Source organism: Staurois parvus, unplaced genomic scaffold (genome assembly GCF_062004578.1).
Source record: "Staurois parvus isolate SC_StPar_1 unplaced genomic scaffold, SC_StPar_1.0 ptg000560l, whole genome shotgun sequence".
NCBI lineage: Eukaryota > Metazoa > Chordata > Amphibia > Anura > Ranidae > Staurois > Staurois parvus.
Genome location: NW_028318356.1, coordinates 296,122 through 322,140, shown reverse-complemented (window position 1 = coordinate 322,140; position 26,019 = coordinate 296,122). Strand labels below are relative to the sequence as shown.

At 40.9% G+C, this 26,019-nt stretch overlaps 1 protein-coding gene across 1 annotated transcript in view; it reads right to left on the bottom strand.

The window, feature by feature from the left end:
* Nucleotides 1–10,811: 10,811 nt before the first annotated feature.
* The window catches only part of LOC149450900 (uncharacterized), a 222,272-nt gene continuing 207,064 nt past the window's right edge, over nucleotides 10,812–26,019 (bottom strand). Inside the window, exons 45-47 of the mRNA XM_089691268.1 lie at nucleotides 24,526–24,813; nucleotides 19,445–19,669; nucleotides 10,812–11,073 (exon numbers count right to left, since the gene is read on the bottom strand). Of these exons, the coding sequence (XP_089547394.1) occupies nucleotides 11,048–11,073; nucleotides 19,445–19,669; nucleotides 24,526–24,813 (539 nt within the window). The 3' untranslated portion in view covers nucleotides 10,812–11,047. The remainder of the gene's footprint in view (nucleotides 11,074–19,444; nucleotides 19,670–24,525; nucleotides 24,814–26,019) is intronic.

Below are 26,019 nucleotides of genomic sequence, written 5' to 3'. Positions count from 1 at the left end.
GGCCAGTGTCTGCCATAATTAATTCAAGACCACTTATTCCAGTGTCTACAGATCCAGAGTCTCCAGCCATCCGTACTCCAGCTGTTCTTCTTACCCAGAAGCCTGGGTCTGTTTCTTTTCCACCTGCATACTTTAACGCAGGGAACCTAGACCATGATCAATGGAAGCGAGTACAACATCTCGCCAACTGCTTCTGGAATCGTTGGAAAATAGAGTATCTTTCTCTTCTGCAAGGATGCAGAAAATGGCAAAATCTGATCCCTAATCTTCATGTTGGAGACCTTGTTCTGCTCAGAGACCAGCAAGCTGAAAGAACTGAATGGCCCATGGGGCTCATTGTAAAGACCATTCCTAGTTATGATGATAACTTACGTAAGATAGAGGTGAAAGTTGCTAGACAAGGTACTGTAAAGACTTTCAGCAGACCCATCACAGAGCTTGTTTTGCTCTTGCCCTTTGGGAACTGGAGTTGCTTATCTGGATTGTTGGATCCTGTCTCACCTCAAGAAGAATGTGCCTTGAATGATCATGGACATTACTTGATACCTTATTGCAGTTATTTTTTTGTTGCATATATATGCATGTTTTTCCCTCTTTGTCTTTCAGGTCTTCAGAACAACTGCAAATTTCACTATTGTTTATTTGCTTGCATAACTACTGTTATTTTATAGTATAGTGGTATTTTACAATACCAGACTGGGAGTGTGCTGTCACACTTATTGTGTAACAATATAATGCAAAGCACAGTTATGCAATATGCTGCCATCTTGTAGTCATTTTGGTTATTGCACCTTCCTTTTCTATTTTCCATCCTGATCCCTCCCACCTGTGATGCACTTGCTTTTTCTGTCTTGTACACTTTCTTCTTGGGATGAATATGGCCACTTGTCTCTAGGCCACATGAAATCGCATCCAGGGACACATTACCATGTTTTAACCTGCAAATACCTTCTTTTCAATCATCTGCTGCATCTGTTGTCTGTTGTTAACCTGCTAAATGCTATAAGGATTTAGTGGTTGAGAAAACAGGTGTTTGGTCAGTTCAGCTATCTGATAAAGACTGCCCGCAGTGATTTTATCTGCTTATACAGGCCAGGCATAGAGGTGTCAGGAAAGGATAAGACACTAATACAACAGTTGGAGTCAGAATATAGTCTGTCTCCTGTTTCCCTACAGGAAGTGGAGTAGGATGTTTTAAAAGATGAAGAAAGTAAGTCGGCTTTCCTTTTGTCTCAGAAAATGCTATGGGAGAGAAGGCTATGTCGGCCGTTCTTTATCCTAACCTCAGACACGCAATCTGTGCTGGTGGATGAGTTGCTCTTCTGCTCACTCTAAGGCTTGCCATACATTAGACAATTTTCCTTTAGATTTACCACAACCATATAATATGAGGTCAAACCTAAACACATTCAATTTGTATGCAGACAGGCTTGTGCACTATATAGGTAAATCTAAAGGAAACTGAAGAAAATTGTATATACTGTATATATATATGTTGTAGGGCCAGCTTAAAATCAAAAGTTACCAGTATGGGCAATAAGAAGGCTCCAAAAGCTGTCCAAGCAAAACCTTTCCTATGAACTCTATAGTTGAGGAGGCCTTTTTTTTTTTTTTTTTTTTTTGTTATACCTCCTAAAAAAATTTTCTCAGCAATACTCCATGGAAAAGTCTTATAATAGGCAGTTCCCTCTGTGGATACCACTTTTGCCTGCCTCAATGGGTCCCTGTTGGTACCAGTCTTTAAAGATGCAGTGGAAAAGAAATGTGAAACTTTTTTAAGCTTTTTTTGTACTGGAGGGCCCTGCCATGAAGCCTGTTGCGTATATGGTAATCTGTGAGACCCTTGTAGTCTGTTCCAAGGGCATAGCCCATGACCCTTGTTCTATTCTCTTCTGTCCTACACCTCGAAGGACACATTTAAGGGTCTCCCATTGCATTAAGGGGCCGGTAGTGTCCAATGCGTGATCAAAAACAAAGCCTTGGATGGTCTTCGTAACCTCCACGACACATAGAGAATCTTTGAGCAGAGTATCATTCAAGCGCCACGAGAAGTGAGGTAAAGGCGAAGGTCTGTCTTAAAGTGTAAGATAGATTGGGGCGTGGTCCGACCATAAGAAATGACCGAGAGAGGATGAAGTTGGATAATCTAGAAAAGACTGTGAAACAAAGAAATAGTCTATACGACTATAGGACGCATGAGCTGTGGAGTAAAAACTATAGTCTCGCTCCAAAAGGTGTTGGATACGCCAGACGTCCACTAAGTGTAAGTCGTGCAAACGTGACTTGACTTGAAGACCGACGAGGAGGAAGGAGATTTACCTGCAGAGGTATCTAGATCCGGAGAGAGAGCTATGTTGAAGTCTCCTCCGACAATGAAACAGGGACACCCAAAAGCGGCCAACTTGGAAAGGACCGCTGTGAGAAATGTAGCCTGATCTTGATTGGGGGTATAAACATTCGCCACTGTAAAGATGAAATTACGATATTTCAATTTTAGGAAGAGATGGCGACCAGCTGGATCAACTAGTGAGTCCAAGACCTCCAGGCCAAACATATGATGAAAAGCTACCAATACACCTCCTGGATCATGCCTGCGGATGAGTACTATGATACCATTGTGTATAATAGCGATTGCAGAGGGCTGGGATACTATCGGAGCGAAAATGAGTCTCCTGGAGGAGCAAGATCTGCGATTTATGTTTATGGAAATGGTATAGCATTTGGCTCCTCTTCTCTGGGGTGTTAAAGCCCCTGAAATTAATAGAGGAAAATTTGATCAGGGTCATAATTATCTGAGGTAGAGGAAATAGGAGGAAAGTGTATCACCAATGGCGCTCTGCCAAACCATCCCCGACTCCCGAGGAGAGAGAAAAACAAAAAAAACAAAAAAAAGGGAGGGGGAGGGGGGGATAAACGATAAAAAAAAGGGGGGAGGAGGAAAGGGTAAAAGAGAGAATTAGTGAAAAAGGGAGAAAAAGCTGAGAAGGAAAGAGCAGAAAAAGAAGGAAAATGAGCGGAAAAAACGAATAGACAGATGAACTGTCTAGATAACATACAGTGTGGTACTACGTAATACACTGAAGGCCTAGGTGGGGAACGTCAGAGGCACATGTATCCGATCCTGACCCAGGTCTCCCGCAGGCAGATAACCTAGAGAAAGGCCACCCTCGTTGAGGATGACCTCCTCCAATGAAACATGTTGAGTAAACCCTTGAACAGGTATGAGAACACAAAAAAAAAGGGGAGAACCCCTAGCCCCCCCCTCCCGACAATAAACATAAGCATAACCAAGTAATGACTGGGTGTGAATAAACCAAAAAAATAATGAGAGGGCCCAGGACCTCTGAGACTATGGCTGAAGGCGTCTCCATCCGCCACAGCAAACGTTGGTGGCGAAACCCAAGGACCAGCCCCAAGCCACAGCCCCAGAGCCCAACAAACAACTGGCTTAAGTATAAGGCACAGGTCCAAAAAGAGCAAGCAACAGGTTACATCAAAATCTGGAAGAAAAAGGAGGGAAGAAACCTCCCAGTTGACTCGGAAAGGGGAACAGGCCTTTGGGATCTGCTGGGAGGAAGATCTGGAACGTTTCTTCTTCCTGCGATCAGACCGCTGCCAGGGCGAGGAAAATGGGAGGCCTGGGGTTGGGAGCCGGAAGGGCCAATACGGGAGAGACACTTGAGGCAACTAGAACACTGAGAAATGTGGGCAGGTCCCCAGGAGTACAAAATTATGCTGATTTTCTATTCTGAGAGGTGTTTATTTGAAACGGGAGCCGCCACTGGTAGCGAATATGCCTCTACTGTAACATCTGACTGAGAGGGCGCAGGGCCCTGCGCATGGCTAGTGTCTGGTCAGAGAGGTCAGGGAGGAGCATCACTGGCAGTTCATTGAAGAGGATGGTATCCTGCGTGCTAGCTGCACGCATAATGGAGTCCTGGACCTTGAAGTAGTGGACCCTGCAAAGGGTATCATGGACAAAAGATGGATCAGGGTTTCTAGGGCCCAACATGCGATGTACGCGGTCCAGCTCAATATGGGCATCTTTAGCTTGTTGTAGTAATTGATTAAATATGGCGGTAACTGCTGCAGCCAAATCTTTAGATTCAATGGTTTCAGGTATGCCCCGAATCCGTATAATATTACGGCGGTTCCTGTTCTCAATGTCATCCTGTTTGTACATGAGCTGTTGTATTAATACCGTGTGGGAGTTAAAAGTCTCTTCATGAGAGTGTAAGGCTTTACACAGGCCATGAGCAGTATTTTCAATCTCTTCCATACGCACGCAAATGTCTCGTTTAAGATCTGAAATTTCCTGCTTGTGTGTGCTTTCAATACGTTTCACACAGTGTTCAAAATCTGCCTTTGTAGGGAGAGATTTGATGTAAGAGTGCAGGGACTGCAGGTCCCAGCCATCTTCAGAGCAGAGAGATGCTGGGGAAGGGCTGCGAGGTGTCTGCATAGCCTGTGAACCCTGTGTGCCCTGTGGGAGGCTGATGGGATCCCTTTGTGCAGGGGGGAGCCCCGGGGGCTTACCTGCCCTTCTTCCTGGAGCTCCGTGTTCTGGGAGGATGAGGGAGGGAGAGGTGCCAGCGCCATCTTGCAGGCCCGAGGCCTCGGCCGAGGATCGGGACATATACCTGCTTAAGTCCCCGTCAGACCGGTCCCCCGCAGATCTCCGGGGGTCCGGTACTGATTTTTGCCCATGTGGAGGGCGGAAGAGAGCCTGTAGGAGGGAGAAGAGCCCGCAAAGGAGATCCGGGCCGAGAGCTATGCAGAGGTGCTGCTATCACTCCATCTGCCTGGCCACACCCCCAGATTAAAAATTTTTAAACTGAATTGGAAAGGTCAGTCATTGCATCCCAGCAGCAGGATGATCTTCTTGTGCCGATAGGCATCAAGGACACCTACTTTCATATCCCCATTTTTTTTCCCCCGCACCAGTGATTTTTGTTTTGTGGTGAGTGACTGTCCTTTTCACTTTGTGACTCAGCCATTTGGCCTTTCCACTGCTCCCCAGATAATCATCAAAATTAAAAGAGAAATGCTTGAAATATATCACTCTGTGTGTAATTAATCTATATAATGTACGAGTTTCACTTTTTGAATTGAATTACTGAAACAAAAATAACTTTTTGATGATATTCTAATTTATTGATATGCGTGTGTGTGTATATATGTGTGTATATACAGTGGGGCAAAAAAGTATTTAGTCAGTCACCAATTGCGCAAGTTCTCCCACTTAAAAAGATGAGAGAGGCCTGTAATTGGCATCATAGATAGACCTCAACTATGAGAGACAAAATGAGAAAAAAAATCCAGACAATCACATTGGCTGATTTGGAAAGAATTAATTTGCAAATTATGGTGGAAAATAAGTATTTGGTCAATATCAAAAGTTCATCTCAATACTTTGTTATAAATCCTTTGTTGGCAATGAAGACTTACAGTCAAACGTTTCCTGTAAGTCTTCACAAGGTTGGCACACACTGTTGCTGGTATGTTGGCCCATTCCTCCATGCAGATCTCCTCTAGAGCAGTGATATTTTGGGGCTGTCGCTGGGCAACACGAACTTTCAACTCCCTCCAAAGGTTTTCTATGGGGTTGAGATCTTGAGACTGGCTAGGCCACTCCAGGACCTTGAAATGCTTCTTACGAAGCCACTCCTTCCTTGCCCGGGCGGTATGTTTGGGATCATTGTCATGTTGGAAGACCCAGCCACGTTTCATCTTCAATGCCCCTGCTGATGGAGGGAGGTTTGCACTCAAAATCTCACGATACATGGCCCCATTCATTCTGTCCTGTACATGGATCAGTCGTCCTGGTCCCTTTGCGGAGAAACAGCCCCAAAGCATGATGCTGCCACCCCCATGCTTCACAGTAGGTATGGTGTTCTTTGGATGCAACTCAGCATTCTCTCTCCTCCAAACACGACGAGTTGTGTTGCTACCAAACAGTTCTATTTTGGTTTCATATGACCATATGACATTCTCCCAATCCTCTTCTGGATCATCCAAATGCTCTCTAGCAAACTTCAGACGGGCCCGGACATAAACTGGCTTAAGCAGGGGGACATGTCTGGCACTGCAGGATCTGAGTCCCTGGCGGTGTAATGTGTCACTGATGGTAGACTTTGTTATGTTGGTCCCAGCTCTCTGCAGGTCATTCACTAGGTCCCCCCGTGTGGTCCTGGGATTTTTGCTCACTGTTCTTGTGATCATTTTGACCCCACGGGGTGAGATCTTGCGTGGAGCCCCAGATCGAGGGAGATTATCAGTGGTCTTGTATGTCTTCCATTTTCTAATTATTGCTCCAACAGTTGATTTGTTCACACCAAGCTGCTTGCCTATTGCAGATTCAGTCTTCCCAGCCTGGTGCAGGTCTACAATTTTGTTTCTGGTGTCCTTCGACACCTCTGGTCTTCACCATAGGGGAGTTTGGAGTGTGACTGTTTGAGGTTGTGGACAGGTGTCTTTTATACTGATAATAAGTTCAAACAGGTGCCATTGATACAGGTAATGAGTGCAGGACAGAGGAGCCTCTTAAAGAAGAAGGTACAGGTCTGTGAGAGCCAGAAATCTTGCTTCTTTGTAGGTGACCAAATACCTATTTTCCACCATAATTTGCAAATAAATTTGTCCCAAATCAGCCAATGTGATTGTCTGGATTTGTTTTCTCATTTTGTCTCTCATAGTTGAGGCCTACCTATGATGCCAATTACAGGCCTCTCTCATCTTTTTAAGTGGGAGAACTTGCACAATTGGTGGCTGAGCAAATACTTTTTTGCCCCACTGTATAAATACAGTCAGGTCCATAAATATTGGGACATTGACACAATTCTAACATTTGTGGCTCTATACACCACTACAATGGATTTGAAATTAAACAAACAAGATGTGCTTTAACTGCAGACTGTCTGCTTTAATTTGAGGGTATTTACATCCAAATCAGGTGAACGATGTAGGAATTACAACAGTTTGCATATGTGCCTCCCACTTGTTAAGGGACCAAAAGTAATGGGACAGAATAAAAATCATAAATCAAACTTTCACTTTTTAATACTTGGTTGCAAATCCTTTGCAGTCAATTACAGCCTGAAGTCTGGAACGCATAGACATCACCAGACGCTGGGTTTCATCCCTGGTGATGCTCTGCCAGGCCTCTACTGCAACTGTCTTCAGTTCCTGCTTGTTCTTGGGGCATTTTCCCTTCAGTTTTGTCTTCAGCAAGTGAAATGCATGCTCAATCGGATTCAGGTCAGGTGATTGACTTGGCCATTGCATAACATTCCACTTCTTTCCCTTAAAAAACTCTTTGGTTGCTTTTGCAGTCTGCTTTGGGTCATTGTCCATCTGCACTGTGAAGCTGCGTCCAATAAGTTGTGAAGCATTTGGCTGAATATGAGCAGATAATATTCCAGAAACACTTCAGAATTCATCCTGCTGCTTTTGTCAGCAGTCACATCATCAATAAATACAAGAGAACCAGTTCCATTGGCAGCCATACATGCCCACGCCATGACACTACCACCACCATGCTTCACTGATGAGGTGGTATGCTTAGGATCATGAGCAGTTCCTTTCCTTCTCCATACTCTTCTCTTCCCATCACTCTGGTACAAGATGATCTTGGTCTCATCTGTCCATAGGATGTTGTTCCAGAACTGTGAAGGCTTTTTAGATGTCGTTTGGCAAACTCTAATCTGGCCTTCCTGTTTTTGAGGCTCACCAATGGTTTCCATCTTGTGGTGAACCCTCTGTATTCACTCTGGTGAAGTCTTCTCTTGATTGTTGACTTTGACACACATACACCTACCTCCTGGAGAGTGTTCTTGATCTGGCCAACTGTTGTGAAGGGTGTTTTCTTCACCAGGGAAAGAATTTTTCGGTCATCCACCACAGTTGTTTTCCGTGGTCTTCCGGGTCTTTTGGTGTTGCTGAGCTCACCGGTGCGTTCCTTCTTTATAAGAATGTTCCAAACAGTTGTTTTGGCCACGCCTAATGTTTTTGCTATCTCTCTGATGGGTTTGTTTTGTTTTTTCAGTCTAATGATGGCTTGCTTCACTGATAGTGACAGCTCTTTGGATCTCATCTTGAGAGTTGACAGCAACAGATTCCAAATGCAAATAGCACACTTGAAATGAACTCTGGACCTTTTATCTGCTCATTGTAATTGGGATAATGAGGCAATAACACACACCTGGCCATGGAACAGCTGAGAAGCCAATTGTCCCATTACTTTTGGTACCTTAACAAGTGGGAGGCACATATGCAAACTGTTGTAATTCCTACACCGTTCACCTGATTTGGATGTAAATACCCTCAAATTAAAGCTGACAGTCTGCAGTTAAAGCACATCTTGTTCATTTCATTTCAAATCCATTGTGGTGGTGTATAGAGCCAAAAATGTTAGAATTGTGTCGATGTCCCAATATTTATGGACCTGACTGTATATATATATATATATATATATATTTATATATATATATTTATATATATTTTTTTTTTACACTGTCTATTGTTAAAAGTTCACTAGTTTTATATAGAGATACTCTGGAAAAAAAAGTTTCAGCGATTTGGAGCTCAAGACCATATAACAGTGTGGGTCTGGCAAACTGCTGCCAATTAGACAGTTATCCACTGCCAATTAGTTTCCTAAGAAAGTTCTTTAAAAATCCACCGACAATGTATAGTTGCTGTGGTTGATGATGGAGGTAAGCTTCCCAGAAACTCATTCCCCAGGCATCAGTATCTCATTACTGCACAGAAGATGGTGAGGTGTCTTTTAACGGGAGGAAGCCGAAGACCAGCAGGGTGGTGTGAGTGCTCCTATTCCATCATGTACAGTAGGGATCGAAAGTTTGGGCACCCCAGCTAAAAATTTGTATTAATGTGCATAAAGAAGCCAAGGAAAGATGGAAAAATCTCCAAAAGGCATCAAATTACAGATTAGACATTCCTATAATATGTCAACAAAAGTTAGATTTTATTTCCATCATTTACACTTTCAAAATAACAGAAAACAAAAAAATGACGTCTGCAAAAGTTTGGGCACCCTGCAGAATTTATAGCATGCACTGCCCCCTTTGCTAAGCTGAGACCTGCCAGTGTCATGGATTGTTCTCAATCATCGTCTGGGAAGACCAGGTGATGTCAATCTCAAAGGTTTTAAATGCCCAGACTCATCTGACCTTGCCCCAACAATCAGCACCATGGGTTCTTCTAAGCAGTTGTCTAGAAAACTGAAACTGAAAATAGTTGACGCTCACAAAGCTGGAGAAAGCTATAAGAAGATAGCAAAGCGTTTTCAGATGTCAATATCCTCTGTTCGGAATGTAATTAAGAAATGGCAGTCATCAGGAAAAGGGAAGTTAAAGCAAGATCTGGAAGACCAAGAAAAATATCAGACAGAACAGCTCGCAGGATTGTGAGAAAAACAATTCAAAACCCACGTTTGACTGCACGATCCCTCCAGAAAGATCTGGCAGACACTGTAGTTGTGGTACACTATTCCACTATAAAGAGATACTTGAACAAATATGGTCTTCATGGAAGAGTCATCAGAAGAAAACCTCTTCTACGTCCTCACCACAAAAATCATCGTTTGAACTTTGCAAATGAACATATAGACAAGCCTGATGCATTTTGGAAACAAGTTCTGTTGACCGATGAGGTTAAAATTTAACTTTTTGGCCGGAATGAGCAAAGGTACGTTTGGAGAAGAAGGGGCACAGAATTTAATGAAAAGAACCTCTGTCCAACTGTTAAGCATGGGGTTGGATCAATCATGCTTTGGGGTTGTGTTGCAGCCAGTGGCACAGGGAACATCTCACGAGTAGAAGGAAAAATGGATTCAATAAAATTTCAGCAAATTTTGGATGGTAACTTGATGCCATCTGTGAAAAAGCTGAAGTTAAAGAGAGGATGGCTTCTACAAATGGATAATAATCCTAAACACACCTCGAAATCCACAGGGGATTACATCAAGAGGCGTAAACTGAAGGTTTTGCCATGGCCTTCACAATCTCCTGACCTCAACATAATTGAAAATCTATGGATAGACCTTAAAAGAGCAGTGCGTGACAGGCAGCCCAGAAATCTCAAAGAACTGGAAGACTTTTGTAAGGAAGAATGGGCAAAGATACCTCAAACAAGAATTGAAAGACTCTTGGCTGGCTACAAAAAGCGTTTACAAGCTGTGATACTTGCCAAAGGGGCAGTACAAGATATTAACTCTGCAGGGTGCCCAAACTTTTGCAGACGCCATTTTTTTGTTTTCTGTTATTTTGAAAGTGTAAATGATGGAAATAAAATCTAACTTTTGTTGACATATTATAAGAATGTCTAATCTGTATTTGATGCCTTTTGGAGATTTTTCCATCTTTCCTTGGCTTCTTTATGCACATTAATACAAATATTTAGCTGGGGTGCCCAAACTTTCGATCCCCACTGTACTCCAAACACCAGAACCTTAACTCCACTTCAGCTGAACACCCACTTCAGCTGAACAGACATGCTAAACTATGCGTTCTTCTCTGTGCTTTGATATTTTTCATTTGTATGAGGGCTCCTCTCTGTTCTTCTGAGGGCTTCAAGGCAAATCCCTTAAGCAGTTCTTCATCTTAAACTGATTGCAATTTATGTGGCTTATCTTTAAAAAATCCCACACAAGTTGATGAGGTAAATATATCAGATTGTTACTTTCTATGACCGAGAATACTGTAGAACTAGAAATGTAAAATCACTGTCTCATGAGCAAATTCCAAGTTGTGTTATTTGTTGAAATAATAAATGGAAAAGGGTAGCAAATGGCTGGAGCACTAAAAATATTTTATTAAATGATAGCATTTTTGAAGGATCATACATAACATTTAGGATAGTAATACTAAAATACATAGCAATATATGCAAGGTGAAATAAATGTAAAAGCATTTGTTTCAAAGAAACATTTTACTGTTTCACAAAAGCAGATAAAGTTTTACTGATGCCGAAGTACCAGTTGATAAAAAAAAAAAAACTGTAGTAGCAGAGATACAATGCATCTTCATTATGGATTATTTATTACTGTATATCCTGTAGGGAAAAAACATAAAAAGATACAATTTAAATTGATAACATTAAAGTATGTTTTGCCCTAAAACATAATCTCTGCTGATGAGGTCACAATTTGTTTATGTCTGTAAGTGATTTCAAATAAATCTGTTCATGCAATTCAAAATGTTTCAGAAAATATATAAAACCATACAACAATGAAAAACTTGGATAACTCTTGTGCTCACCATACACTAACCAATCTAACCAGCAACAGTGTCACAAAGTGTTAATCAACCTTGCAAAACTGTGTAAAGAAAGGATTGTACTGTGCTACAATATTACCCTATATAAATCAATCCAATATATGTGTGAACAATTCAAAACTGTCAGAGAAATCTTGCACTCATTAACCACTCGCCCTTCTGAAGATTTACCCCCCTTCATGACCAAGCCATTTTTTGCTATAGGCACTGCACTACTTTAACCTCCCTAGCGGTCTGATTATGTCAATATTTTTGTACTCAAAGCGGTAATTTTTTTTGCATGGAAATATGTCATTTTTTTATTGTAGGCCTGTAATTTTTAGGAATAACTCACTGAAATCTGTCCGAACAAGAGTCTAGTAAACATCCCGGGTATGATAAAATTTGAAACACAAAATCATAAATTATAATATATAAAATAATCATAAAAAATTATTATTTAATTCAATAATGTAATCAAACCAAAAACACTGAAATTTGAAATATAGCGCCAAGTTCGAACATCACTGAGCTTAGTCGCAAAATCGTTTTCAGTGTCTGATGAAGAATTTCCCTACGAATCATTATCACTCAATTCTGCAAGTGGTTCTAATTTACTATCACTGTTCTCTAGCTGGTCTAAAATCGCTTTTCACCTAAAGGGACGCTTTTTGGATGCCATGGACTTTTCTCAGTTTTCAGGCAGAAAGAACTGTAAAAATGCAGGCAGGGCACATGACAAAGCACTAGGGACAAAATGTATGTGAAATGCTTTGATACAGTAATGGTTTACTATGTGATTTTAGTGTATTGAGTGAATGTCACTTTTAAACGTTTTGAAGTTCTGGCCCCCGTACGTCCCGATGCTCGCAGGGAACAAAACCCAGAAGACAGATGCCGGCATTGGCCGGAGGAGATGGCCGGGGACGCTGCAGGGGGGACATCGCAGGAGCGCAGGACAAGGTAAGTGATACAGGGATCCTGGAACAACGCTGCAGGGTATTCCCGAGTGTAGCTCGGGGTTACCACTTTTGGTATTGAAAGTGTACCCCAAGTTACACTTGGGAATACCGCCAGGCAGGTAAACTGACAATTGTGTGGTCATGCAACACTGTACCTAAATGAAATTTCATTTTTTCACACAAACAGAGCTTTCTTTTGATGGTATTTGATCACCACTGGGTTTTGTATTTTTTGCACTATAAATGAAAAAAGACTAAATATTTTGAAAAAAATACTTTTTACTTTTTGGTACAAAACATATCCTATAAATAAAAAAAACCCCATAAATGTGTATATTAATTGCTTTGCGTGACATTTATAGCATCTATGCTATGTATGCTGGAATTTTTTTTTTTTTTAACTAGTAATGGCTGCGATTGATGACTGACATTGGCATCACAAGTGACACTAATACAGTTATCAGTACTAATAAAATGCACTGTCACTGTATTAATGACACTGGGTAGCAAGGGGCTAACATCTGGGACACTCAAATAATTAACTGTATGCCTAGGGTGTTGTGTGCAGTGTGCTGTTTTAGTAGGAGATGTGCCAGTTTTTATTCCCTGCTTTGCAGAGAGACATAAACCGCCACATCCCCACTGGCAGGAGATAGATCTGTGTTGTTTACATGCACAGGTCTCTCTCCTGTCCCTTGTTCCGCCAATCAGCGGGTCCCAGCCATGAATTGGTATGCAAGGGAGCAAATGACAGTACAGCGAGGCAGGCTTACGCCCCCTATCTGGAAATCACATATACAGTTGTGCTCAAAAGTTTGCATACCCTGGCATAAATTGTGAAATGTTGGCAATGATATTGAAAATATGACTGAACATGCCAAAAAACTGTCTTTTATTTTAAGGGTAGTGATCATAATAAGCCAGTTATTATCACATAGTTGTTTGGCTCCTTTTTAAATCATAATGATAACAGAAATTACCTTGATCAAAAGTTTACATACCCTGGAATGTTTGGCCTTGGTACAGACACAGGTTAAAATGACAATTAAAGGTTAATTTTCCACAGCTGTGGCTTTTTAGATTGCAATTGGTGTCTGTGTATAAACAGTCAATGAGTATGTTAGGTCTCACATGGATATACTGAGTAGGCAAGATACAGAGTCATGCGGAGCAGAAAAAAAACTGTCAAAAGACTTGCGTAACAAGGTAATGGAACTTTATAAAGATGGAAAAGGATATAAAAAGATATCCAAAGCATTGAATATACCAGTCAGTGCTGTTCAATCACTTATTAAGAAGTGAAAAATTTGGGGATCTCTTGATACCAAGTCAAGGTCAGGTAGACCAAGAAAGATTGCAGTCACAACAGCCAGAAGAATTGTTCTGCATACAAAGAAAAACCCACATGTAACCTCAGGAGAAATACAGGCTGCTCTGGAAAAAGACTGTGTAGTTGTTAATAAGGAGCACAACATGATGATCTTTGAACAAAAATGAGATGCATGGTCGAGTTGCCAGAAAGCCTTAATTGCACCAATTCCACAAAAAACTTGATTACAATATGCCCGGCAACACCTTGACATGCCTCACTGGGCTTTTTTTTGTGGCATTGACGCAGTAAAGGCTTCTTTCTGGCAACTCAACTTCACACAAACTAAATAATATACACTGAGTTTGTTTATTCTTCATTTTTTTTTATATTTCAAAGAAATAGAGCAGAACGCATTTGACCTAAGTTTATGAAGAAATATTATTTATTTGCAAAATTTTATAACAGTAGCAAAAACATGTTTTTTTTTTAAATTGTCGGTATTTAATCACTACTGGGTTTTTAATTTTTTGCTATATAAACAAAAAACAGTAACAAAATAAAGCTCTATTTGTGAAAAAAATAACATACATTTCACATGGGTACATTGTTGCATGACCAAGCAATTGCCAGTTAAAATAGCAGAGTGCTGAATTACCAAAAATGCTTTGGTCCTGAAGGGGGTAAAACCTTCCGAAGGTCAAGTGGTTAAAGAAAAGTGGTCAGTGGTAGTAAAGAATCCCCTTGGTTAGGTGGTCTGTATAATATGACCTAGTACCTGAAATCAGTGGGCAGAGGAATAACATCCCATGCTTGATATCCATGGAAGGAACAGTGCTCTACTGTTGGTGTCATTGGGAAGAATAGTGCCTCATCATTGGTGTAATTTGGAGGAATTGTGCCCATTGTTGATGTCAGTGAGAAAAACTATGCTAATCATTTTTGTCAATGCAAGGAATAGTGGCCCATCAGTGGTGTCATTAGGAGTAATAGTGCCCCATCATTAGTCTCAGCTAAATTAATGCACCTCATTGTTAGTGGGAGGACTAGAGCTCCAAGGGCTGGTTAAAGGCAGGCAGAGCTTACAGGCTCTCAGCGGCCAAAACAACGATGAGTCTTACTGCAATCCGAGCTGGAAAAGGCTTCCAAGGCCCAAAAATTTCACCCCACTTTCGCTATGAAACTCCGCCTTGATAAGGCGAAAATGGAATTGAACCTTTGCCTGACACTTCGGAAAAATGTCTCTGGTGGGCTAGACAGAAGTTTTACACACAAAGCAGTAAAGCGGGAACTATGCTGGTCAGGAGCCTGAGCTGCTTCACAATGTCTCACCAGCCCATAGCTCTTCTCATTCGCCAGCGATTCCTCGTGAGTGATTCAGTGGAGATCTTGGCAGAGTTTTGCCACCACCTGGAGTAGTTTTATTCCGCTCCAGACTCGCTCTGTCCTTCGTGGGCCGAAGCTTTTTTTTCCTGCAATCTTTGATTTTCTTATTATTCTGTCCGATCAGCTCAAGTTCTTGGATTTCGACGTAATGGAACATGAGCTATCCATGGCCTCAAAAAGCCCGAATGCCCCACCCCAAAAGTTACACAGCGCTTTTTTATTTTAAAAAAAATTCTCTGAAATGCTCATTCTCCATCTCATACTTGGTTTAACTATAGTTCCATTCCGCTTCTAAACATAGTCATGAAATCTTACCTCCCAACTTTTTGCGATAGGAGCAAGGACCACCTATTAGCAAAAGTATGTAGGCATAGAACACACCCCCTGCCCCTGCCATGCCCCCTTAACAGAGAATTAGACAAAAAAAATTATTGGTAAACCCACACGTGTTTTTTTTAACCACTACTATTACGTTATACTTGTTTTTGAAATTTACCAATGCAGAAATTTAGAAACTGGATGAATGGTTTATCACTTCCAAACCCTTTTTGAAAGATAAATAGTGCATTTTATATACAAGTGTATATACCAGACCAAAATGAGGGACAAATAAGGAGGAAAGAGGTACAGAGGGACTCTGTTTCAAATCAGGGATAGTCCCTCGAAATCAGGGACAGTTGGGAGCTACGATGAAACTACTGGTCAAAATCCTCACTAATAGGCTTAAAGTGTTCATGGGCAAGCTCATCCATAAGGACCAAGTTGGGATCGTACCCTCGCGGCGTGCAGGTGACAATGTACGCAGGGCCATCCAACTTATTCACCTGACTAGGACTTGCTCCAATCCAGCAATGCTATTGTCTCTAGACATGTGCAAAGCTTTCAATTCCCTTTCCTGGGATTATTTGTTTTTTCCCTTCATCTGTGGGGTTTTAATGATGCTTTTTTTGGCCTGGATCTCAGTGCAGTATGCCCGACCCTCCTCTGTATTATAGTTCACTGGTTTTGCTTCTGACCCTTTCCCAGTCTGCCAAGGTACCCATCAAGGCTGCTCTCTCCTATCCTCTTTTTTTTCACACTGGAACCCTTGGCTGCAGTCATCTGAATAAATCCTGACATTCAGGGCCTGGAAGTAGCGGGTGTCCAGCATTAATTAATGCTGTTTTTGATGATGTCCTCTTATACATTTCCTTGCCCCATACTTTTCTTCCTAAACTTTTTTGTGCTCCTTTTGGAGTTCGGGTCTCTATCACAGCTTTGTGTTAACAAAGCTAAATGGAAGGCTCTGAACCGTTCTTTGTCCCCCGCTCTGCTTCCTGATTATGTAGGATTCATGTCCTGCGCATAGCATATCTCCCAAAGCTTCTACACTTTTTCAGGGTCTTACCCACAGCAGTACCAAACCACATTTTGGGCATCAAGCAGCAAAAACGTTATCTCATAACCATCACCCGAGACTGCCAGTATCAGCGCTTTATCGCCATAGGTAGAATGGTGGGTTGGCGGTACTCAATATTAAACTTTACTATTATTAAACTTGCCCCGCTGGTTGCCCTCCACTCCACTTCGGAGATGCCCATCTGGGCCTACCTGGCGATCTTTGAATGCTCCCCTTTGCCTGTGTACAACCTTATTTGTAACCCTCCTTTTAGGCCTCAGACCTCATTCTTACCCATACCTTGCACTTATGGGATGTACAGTGGATATAAAAAGTCTACACACCCCTGTTAAAATGTCAGGTTTCTGTGATGTAAAGTAATGAGACAATGATAAATCATTTCAGAGCTCTTTCCACCTTTAATGTGACCTATAAACTGTACAACTCAATTGAAAAACAAACTGAAATCTTTTAGAGGGGGAAGTAAACATAAAAAAATAAAATAATGTAGTTGCATAAGGTGTGCACACCTTCTTTTAACTGGAGATGTAGCTATGTTCAGAATTAAGCAATCACATTCAAAATTATGTTAAATGTTAAATAAACATACCTGCCATCATTTAAAGTAACTCTGATTAACCCCAAATAAAGTTCAGGTATTAGGTCTTTCCTGACATTTTCTTAGTCGCATCCTACAGCAAAAGCCATAGTCCGCAGAGAGCTTCCAAAGCATCAGAGGGATCTCATTGTTAAAAGGTATCAGGCAGGAGAAGGGTACAAAAGAATTTCCAAGGCACTAGATATACCATGGAACACAGTAAAGACAGTCATCATCAAGTGGAGAAAATATGGCGCAACAATGACATTACCAAGAACTGGACATCCCTCCAAAATTGATGAAAAGACGAGAAGAAAACTGGTCTGGGAGGCTGCCAAGAGGCCTACAGCAACATTATAGGAACTGCAGGAATATCTGGCAAGTACTGGCTGCGTGGTACATATGACAACAATCTCCCGTATTCTTCATATGTCTGGGCCCCCATAGGTAGAGTGGCAAGACGAAAGCCTTTTCTTACAAAGAAAAACATCCAAGCCCGGCTAAATTTTGCAAAAACACATCTGAAGTCTCCCAATAGTGAAGCATGGTGGTGGCAGTATCATGCTTTGGGGCTGTTTTTCCTCAGCTGGAACTGGGTCCTTAGTCAAGGTAGAGGGAATTATGAACAGTTCCAAATACCAGTTAATATTGGCACAAAACCTTCAGTCTTCTGCTAGAAAGCTGAACATGAAGAGGAACTTCATCTTTCAACATGACAACGACTCAAAGCATACATCCAAATCAACAAAGGCATGGCTTCATCAGAAGATTAAAGTTTTGGAATGGCCCAGCCACAGCCCAGACCTGAATCCGATCGAAAATCTGTGGGGTAATCTGACGAGGGCTGTGCACAGGACGTGCCCTCGCAATCTGACAGATTTGGAGTGTTTTTGCAAGGAAGAGTGGGCAAATATTGCCAAGTCAAGATGTGCCATGCTGAGAGACTCATACCCAAAAAGACTGAGTGCTGTAATAAAATCAAAAGGTGCTTCAACAAAGTATTAGGTTAAGGGTGTGCACACTTATGCAACATTATTTTAGTTTATGTTCTGAAATTATTTATCTTTGTCTAATTTTTCTACATCACAGAAACCTGACATTTTAACAGGGGTGTGTAGACTTTTTATATCTACTATATTTAAGTACTGTAGCAATTTACTTTCCCCTCATCTATCTTTGTTGGGTATTCTCCACACTCACGATTCCTTTCCCGCTTATGACAACCCATTGGCCTTTTGCTGGTGGTATCAGCAGGGAATCAAATATGTCTGAGCTCTTGGCTTTGAATGGGCTTAAATCTTTTGATTAATTGCGCAAATACTGGCAGTTACCACCATCTGAGGCTTATCGTTATCTTCAAATCGCACATTATGTTCGTAACCTTCTCCACTTTATGTTTGACACCTTTTGATTGTTGGTGCAGCAAGGATCCACACTCTAGGGGCCTTGTTTATGATCTTTACTCTTCCCTTGTGAACTCTATGACTTTGGGTAAACCCTCATATGTAGCCAAATGGGAGAGTGACCTAATCAAGGTCCTATATCAGGTACAGTGGAACAGCATTTGGCTCGCCAGCTCTAAATACTCCCTGAACATCTTCGCTCAAGAGAATGTGTTTTAGGTGCTCTCCCACTGGTATAAGACCTCTGATCGTCTATCCTGATTCATTTCCAATGCACCTTCTTCGTGCTTCTGTGGTTACTGTGAAAAGGGTACATTATTCCACATTTGGTGAACTTGTCTTAAAGCGATTTATTTTTGGATGCAAGTGTACGCTATGATTTGATTGGTCCTAAATACCTCCCTGGCCCATAACCCATGGGAAGCCTTACTGCATAAGCCTATTTCATCTCTTTTCGGGGTCCAGAGGGAATTATTATTATAAAGGATTTATATAGCTCCAAAAGTTTTCACAGCACTTTACAATATGGGTAGCCTTTGTTTTCTTGCCTGCCCACCAAATGTTAGCTAGAGCTAGCAATAATAATTTCTCCCCCTTGGGGAAGTTAAATGATTAATGGGGACTATGGTACATGAGAAGCTTACCACCATTCTTATGGACACTCATATCACGTTCTTGAGAGTCTGGGACCCATGGATAGCTTACAAAACAGATCTCAGTTTAGATTGTGCTTTGCCTTCAGTTTAATGGGACCTTCGGAGTCTCTTTTCTTTCTCTACTACTCTTATACGTTGTTGTTGTTGTCGTTGATAGTTGCTTTTGTTTGCAACTTGCTAATGACTCTTTCTGTTACAATTTCTTCTATCACTGCACTCTGCTGTGTTTTGTGATTTCTGGAAAAAACCTTAATAAACTTTTTGTAAAAGAAATATGTTGCCGTTGTACATTGCAACAATGTATTAGCAATTTGAGTTGACCTGATCAGATATTTAAAGCACATATAACTTTCCCTTGCTACACAGTTGTACCTCTCAGAACATTAATATAAAAATGATGGAGGATGTATACACTCTTTAGAAAGTACTGATGACCTAGAACTCCAAGGCAGTAGTATATTGTGGATGTAAATCACCTGGAACAAAGGTCGGGTTGCTTTCTCCTGATGGGTTTACAGCAATAACTTGGAAGTTGCTGGGTGTGAATGATGTTTGACAGGCCAGACCTGGTGTTGTGCATATCGTATTACCATTATCCATCTCCAAAACGCGGTACTCATCAACATATGGTGACCCCTCCCATGAAATAAATATGTTTCCTTCACTTACTACTAATGGATTCACTTGTGGAGGACATGGAGCTGTAAAACAAAAGGAAGATAATGCTAAGCACTAAATTGCTGAAAACAATAGAGTCCAAGACGTTTTGTGAAATAATTGTGTATGTATAAAATGTAGACATAATTAAAAGTCTAGATGACTATTTTAAATGAGAGTATACCTAAAACAAATTGCTTTGTTCCAAGTACAGGGGTCTTTCAGATCAGTCTCAATATACAGTAGGTGGACCTTTCCTTTTAATACACGTAGGCTGTGCTGCCTCTAGCAGTTACTGTATATAGGCAATTCAGATGCTTGCACGTATAGTCATGGCCACAAATATTGGCACCCCTGCATTTCTGTCAGATAATGCACCACTTTGCCCAGAAATTTGTTGCAATTACAAATGTTTAGGGGCCATTTTGGAAATTGGAAAATCTGACCCAGATGCTTCTGTTAGCTGCTGAGACTCTGATAAGGCACTATCTTGGCTCTTTCTTACATGGTGTACTGGGAGGAGGAAATACCATCTTTAACATCTCTAAACCACCCATTGAGGCTAAAGTGTGGAAGGAGGGAGACCTCTGGTGGCAGAATATGGATGGAAATACGCACATAATATGAAGATTCCCACTCTGTCCTGATAGGACAAAAAGTGTTTTTAGCCACTTTGCCTGGCTAATTAAGGAGGTGAGCGCACACCTATATATAGAGCACGGGAAGTGTGGCACTATACACCGAATTTGTCACTGAAAAATTATACAAGCACAAAGAGGACTATTTAGGAAGTGTTTTGAGTGCTTGATTAATATTATTTTAAAATGCACTATATGTTGCACTGTTCTTAAGCACATTAATTTTGTTCACGTTATCATTTTTATAATCACTTGCATATGAGTTTTTATAGATTTATGGAGCGCGGCACATATATGTATCTATAGATATATATAATTTTGTATATAACAAATGTTTAGGCATTATCGTGTTTATTTCTTCTGTTTGTATTGGTATGACACAAAAAAGTAGAGAAACAAAAAGTCAAATCTGACACATTCCACGTAAAACTCCAAAAATGGACTGGACAAAATTATCGGCACCCTCAATTTAATATTTGGTAGCACACTCACTGGAAAAAATAACTGAAATCAATCTTTTCCTATAACCAACAATGCGTTTCTTATATCTCTCTACTGGAATTTTGTACTATTCTTCTTTCACCAACTGCTCCAGGTCTCTCTGACTGGAAGGGTTCCTTTTCCCAACTGCTGTTTTGAGATCCCTCCACAGGTGCTCTATGAGATTGAGACCTGGACTCATTACTGGCTAGTTCAGTACTCTCCAGCGCTTTTTCTTAAACCATTTCTGAGTGATTTTTGATGTGTGCTTTGGGTCATTGTCCTGCTGTAAGACCCATGACCTCTCATGGAGACCCAACTTTCTGAATCTGGGCCATACATTGCACCCCTGAATTCTTTGGTAGTCTTCAGATTTCCTAATGATATGCACATGGTCAAGACATCCAGTGCCTGAAGCAGCAAAGCAACCCCAAAACATCAGTTAACCTCCACAATGTTGAACTGTCGGAACTGTATTCTTTTCTTTAAAGGCCTCATTTCTTTTTCTGAAAACAGTACAATGATGGTCTTTACCAAAAGCTGTAATTTTGTTTAGTATGTCCACAGCACATTCTCCCAAAAGGATTTTGGCTTCCTCACGTAAGTTTTGGCAAACTCCAGTCTGGCTTTTTTATGTTTCTATGTCAGCAGTGGAGTTCTCCTGGGTCTCCTACCATAGCATCTCTGTTCACTCAGATGGTGATGTATAGTGTGAGCTGACACAATTGTACCTTGTGCCTGAAGTTTAGCTTGAATTTTCCTGGAAGCTGATTGAGATTGTTTGTTTGTTTAACCACCATTTGAACAATCCTTCGTTGCAATCTTTGATCAACTTTTCTTCTTTTGTCCACATCCAGGGAGATTAGCTACAGTGCCATGGGCTGTAAACCTCTTCACAGTGTTGCACACAGTGGACACAGGAACAAAAAGATCTCTGCAGATGGACTTGTAACCTTGAGATTGTCTATGCTTTTTCCACAATTTTTGTTTTAAAATCCTCAGACAATTCTTTCACTTCTCCATGCTCCACGTGGCACACAGAGACACGCAACAGAAAGGTCAAGTCCATTTTTCACCCTTTTAACTGGTTGCTGCTGTGATTTCTATATTGACAGCACCTGTTAATTGATATAGGTGAGTTTAAGTACAAATTACAAGAGAATCACAAACTTGGAATGCAGTTATTTCTTAAAAGTTTGAGAAGGTGCCAATAATTTTGTCCACTCCATTTTTGGAGTTTTGTGTGGAATGTGTCAGATTTGGCTTTTTGTTTCTCCACTTTTTTCTGTCATACCAATACAAACAGAAGAAATAAACACGGTAATACCTAAACATTTGTAATTGCAACAATTTTCTGGGGAAGTGGTGCATTATCTGACAGAAATGCAACGGTGCCAATATTTTTGGTCATGACTGTATATAGACCATATGCTGTTCTTTCGTTCGTTCTCTTTTGGTTATGCTGCAACTTTGACCGTTGCTTTTATTGCAAGTAATTTTTTGTATTTCCTTCCCTTTGTGTGATGTGATTTCCTTTACATATTTTATGATCTTCTGTATCTTCTCTTCAAGGCCCACACTGAGGCTAGGAAAAGCCAATATTCATTTTAAACACGTTAAACAGTTTAAGATCATCATTCACCATATTGTATTGTTTGCTTAAATGCTCTGCATGCAATAAAGACATTTTTGAATGCCAAGTGTATGGTGAGTTCAGCTATCTGATGAAGACTGTCTGCAGTAATTGGCTGTGCTATTCAGGCTAGGCATAGGGGGTCTCAGGAAGGGATAGGTTATTATTACAACCTTCGGAGTAAGAATATAGACCATTGCTGAACTCCAAACTAACTGCAAAATAAACAATTGAAATACATACATGGGAAGTACCTATCAAAAGATTTGTAATTCTAACTAGTGCATCCTGAGATTTATACAATCCTGCACAGCCAGACTAAGGATATGCATTTTTGTTCTTGTAGAATTAAAGCGGTATGAAACCCAAAAACAAATGTAATTTTGCATTAGTTTTCTTTTTTTAGGCATTTTTCCTAAATTTTACCTGATGAACTGACCAGTAATATATTTCCTGTCTTAGGTAGTCTGCCTTCTGGATGAAGAAGTAAAGCAGACACATTTGAAAAGCAACATTGACAGTCTGGGGCGAGGGTAGTGTTAGACTAGCAGATGTGAAAGGACTTGACTAATAAATTGAAGCTGAACTCCAGATAACACTTTTTAAGCAATTGACCAGCAGTTTTCTTCCCTTTCAGGATAAAAGTTTCATGTAAATAAACAAAGCTGACCATTGCAAGCACCCCTGGCAGTGTTTAAATGTTTTTTTCCAACCCTCTAACTGATACTTTGTCTGGAAAGAAACAGACTTACTGGCTGGGTCATCAATGAATACTGGCTTTTCCTAGCCTCAGTTGCAGCCACCACATATAAGAATTGGTGGGTTACAATTTAACAAAGGAGCAGGGCTCTCCTAACCCTCTTGTATTGAACTGTATTGTTGCTGTATTGTCTCCCTTATATTGTAAAGCACTGAGCAAGCTGTTGGCGCTATATAAATCCTGCATAATAATAATCCTCTATAATAATAAGTGTTTGGATTTACCGCTTTAAATAAAACAGCCAAACAGGTCTTGCTGTGCCCTCTGCTCCTATTAGCATGTTGCTTGTCATCATCTATATAGGCATGTGACGGATTCTTCTCCAATCACAGGGTGCTCCCTACAGCATTATGCATAGAGAATACAAAGGGATGCTGTAGACTCTCCACTATAAAAAGACAACTTATTGAAAGATTAAAGCCTAAGTGTAGTCAAAATAAAAAACACGAAAATCAGCACAAGGGAGTTTACTTACTATTAATCTGCTGTAGCTCTTGTGCTGCTGACATTAAAATTTTCCATCATATACCCCACCACCATAATCTTCTGTTGTATTGGGAGTTAATATGGAACTGAAGGAGCTGTCTGTTGCACCCATCAGTGTCCTGCCATAAGCCTGCCCTTTCTGCCCAGCTACTCCATTCATAGAAGCTGTTGCTACAGCTTCTATGAATGGAGGGGGGAAGACCTTTCAAACATCTGCCTGTCCTCCATTCATAGATTATGTTTTATTCACAGAAGCTGTAGTACCGCCTTCTAAGATGGAGGAGCTGGGCAGAAACGGCAGGCATAGACGGGCACTCTTGATGAGTGCAAATGTCAGCTCCCTTGGGCGGCGGGGTGGAATTGAGGAAAATTTTAACAAATACAGGAGCCTTTTGCACAAGGGACACAGTGCATTAATAGTAAGTCATTTCCCTTGTACTGATTTTTGAGTTTTTATTTTTTTTATTTTGACTATACTTAGGCTTTAATGAATACATAACTATGTTGTTGGGTGTTTTCTTTATAACTGTCTGGTGTTCAGCTTGAACATTTTAAAGCTACTATGTGGAAATTCTGAAAATACTGTGAACCAAACACTAATGTAAACATTCTAGGTACAAAAATGGTTTGTGACAAAAATTAAAGATTTCAGTTACTTTACCATCCAGCTGACATCTATGGCATTGCTGGCGGTACCTACAGGATGGACAGGAACGGTAGTTTTTCCCACACAGATGAGCTTGTTTATTGTTCGTGTTTTTAATCCTACATATTAAATATGACTTTTACCACTGCACTTAGATTGGTGCCTCCTGTTCCTTTCTTTCCTGTCTTTGTCTTTTGTTATACTTTAATGTAAATTTTTGCAATACGAAAATGGTATGTGTAAATTCATGCACAGACCTGTGTAACCTGCAATAGGTGTGCTAGGATAGCTTGATCCCGCCGTGTTGCGAGCAGTTACTGTAACATTGTAAAATGAGCTGCAGGGTACTGGGATGTAGAAGTCCATGTACGATGTCCAGTATGAATTCAGAGTAAAAGAGGACTCTGGATCATATCCATTTTGTCCTTGGACTGTGGCCATGTAATCTGTACCACAATGACTTCCATTCCAGGATATCTCCACTTCCTGTGGCTTCACATATCCACGATAAATTGAAGTTTCCACTTCGTCAGGAGGACAAGGGACTGTAATAAACACCAAACACAACAAAAGTTTGTACAAATGAACAGGTTGTCTGTGTGACAATTATACTTTCGGATCCCACCACTATTGCCAGAATGTGATGAAAACAAAGATTTCCAGCTCACAGAACAATTTCAAGATGAATTCCAGGTGTGCATATTTTATACATACTTACATTGTTCCATTTTGGACCAATGTAACTATCCATATGCCATACCTGGCCAATGCCCCTGGAAGCTGGAAATCACTGTAGCAGAAACCACTACTACAGGAATTCCCATTAGCTTCCATGATGTCACTGCCCTCTCCACTTTCTCCGATTAATAAACACTTTGCATTCATTCAGAAAATGCAAAGCATTCTCTGAATGGTGTCTGTGCTGAGCGGCCCACCTCCTGTGTTCAGAATGCAGCAGAGCAACCTCTATGCATGGGGACCTGGAAGAACGTGGTGATCACTGGAGTAGTGGTGTTCACTTCAGTGATTTCCAACTTTCATCAGCATTGTTCAGGTATGGTGTATACATAGTCACATTGGTCCAAGCTCTTTTTAGGGATTACTTGGTGGATTTGCTAGTGTGCTTCTGATCATTATCAAACTGAAAGACTAATTTTCTGTTCAGCCTTGGATAGATGGCCTCATATTCTCATCCATCACACTTTGATATGATGTAGAATGTATAGTTGAATTTTTGACTGCAAGCTGCCCAGGTCCTGAAGCAGCAAAGCAAATCCAAACCATAACATTTCCACCACCATGCTTCACAATTGTTATGAGGTTCTTATGAAATAATGTCTTCAGTTTGTGGCAAACATGTCTATTGTTATTGTAACCAGATGTTATCTTTGATTAAAAAATCCTCAGCACAATGCTCCAGAAGGCCTGGTCTTTTTGCCCTTTATGTTCAATGAACTGCATCTGTGCACACACCAAGCTTTAGGCGCATGAGCATAAATGCTGCCGGTAACTAGGATGCCATATGATAGAAATGGCATATTCCGTGCACATACAAAGAAAAGCCACTGTGTGTGCATAGATGTGGCACATGCTGGACCTTGCTAGATGGTGGCGCGACAGAAAGGAAATGGGAGGAACGAATGCAGCTATGAATTTTCACTTTAAACTGCACTATGTTCCATCACCTTCCATAAACGCCTAGCACAGGCACAGAGACTTAAATCTGACTGTTTTTGTTACCGTCTACTGAC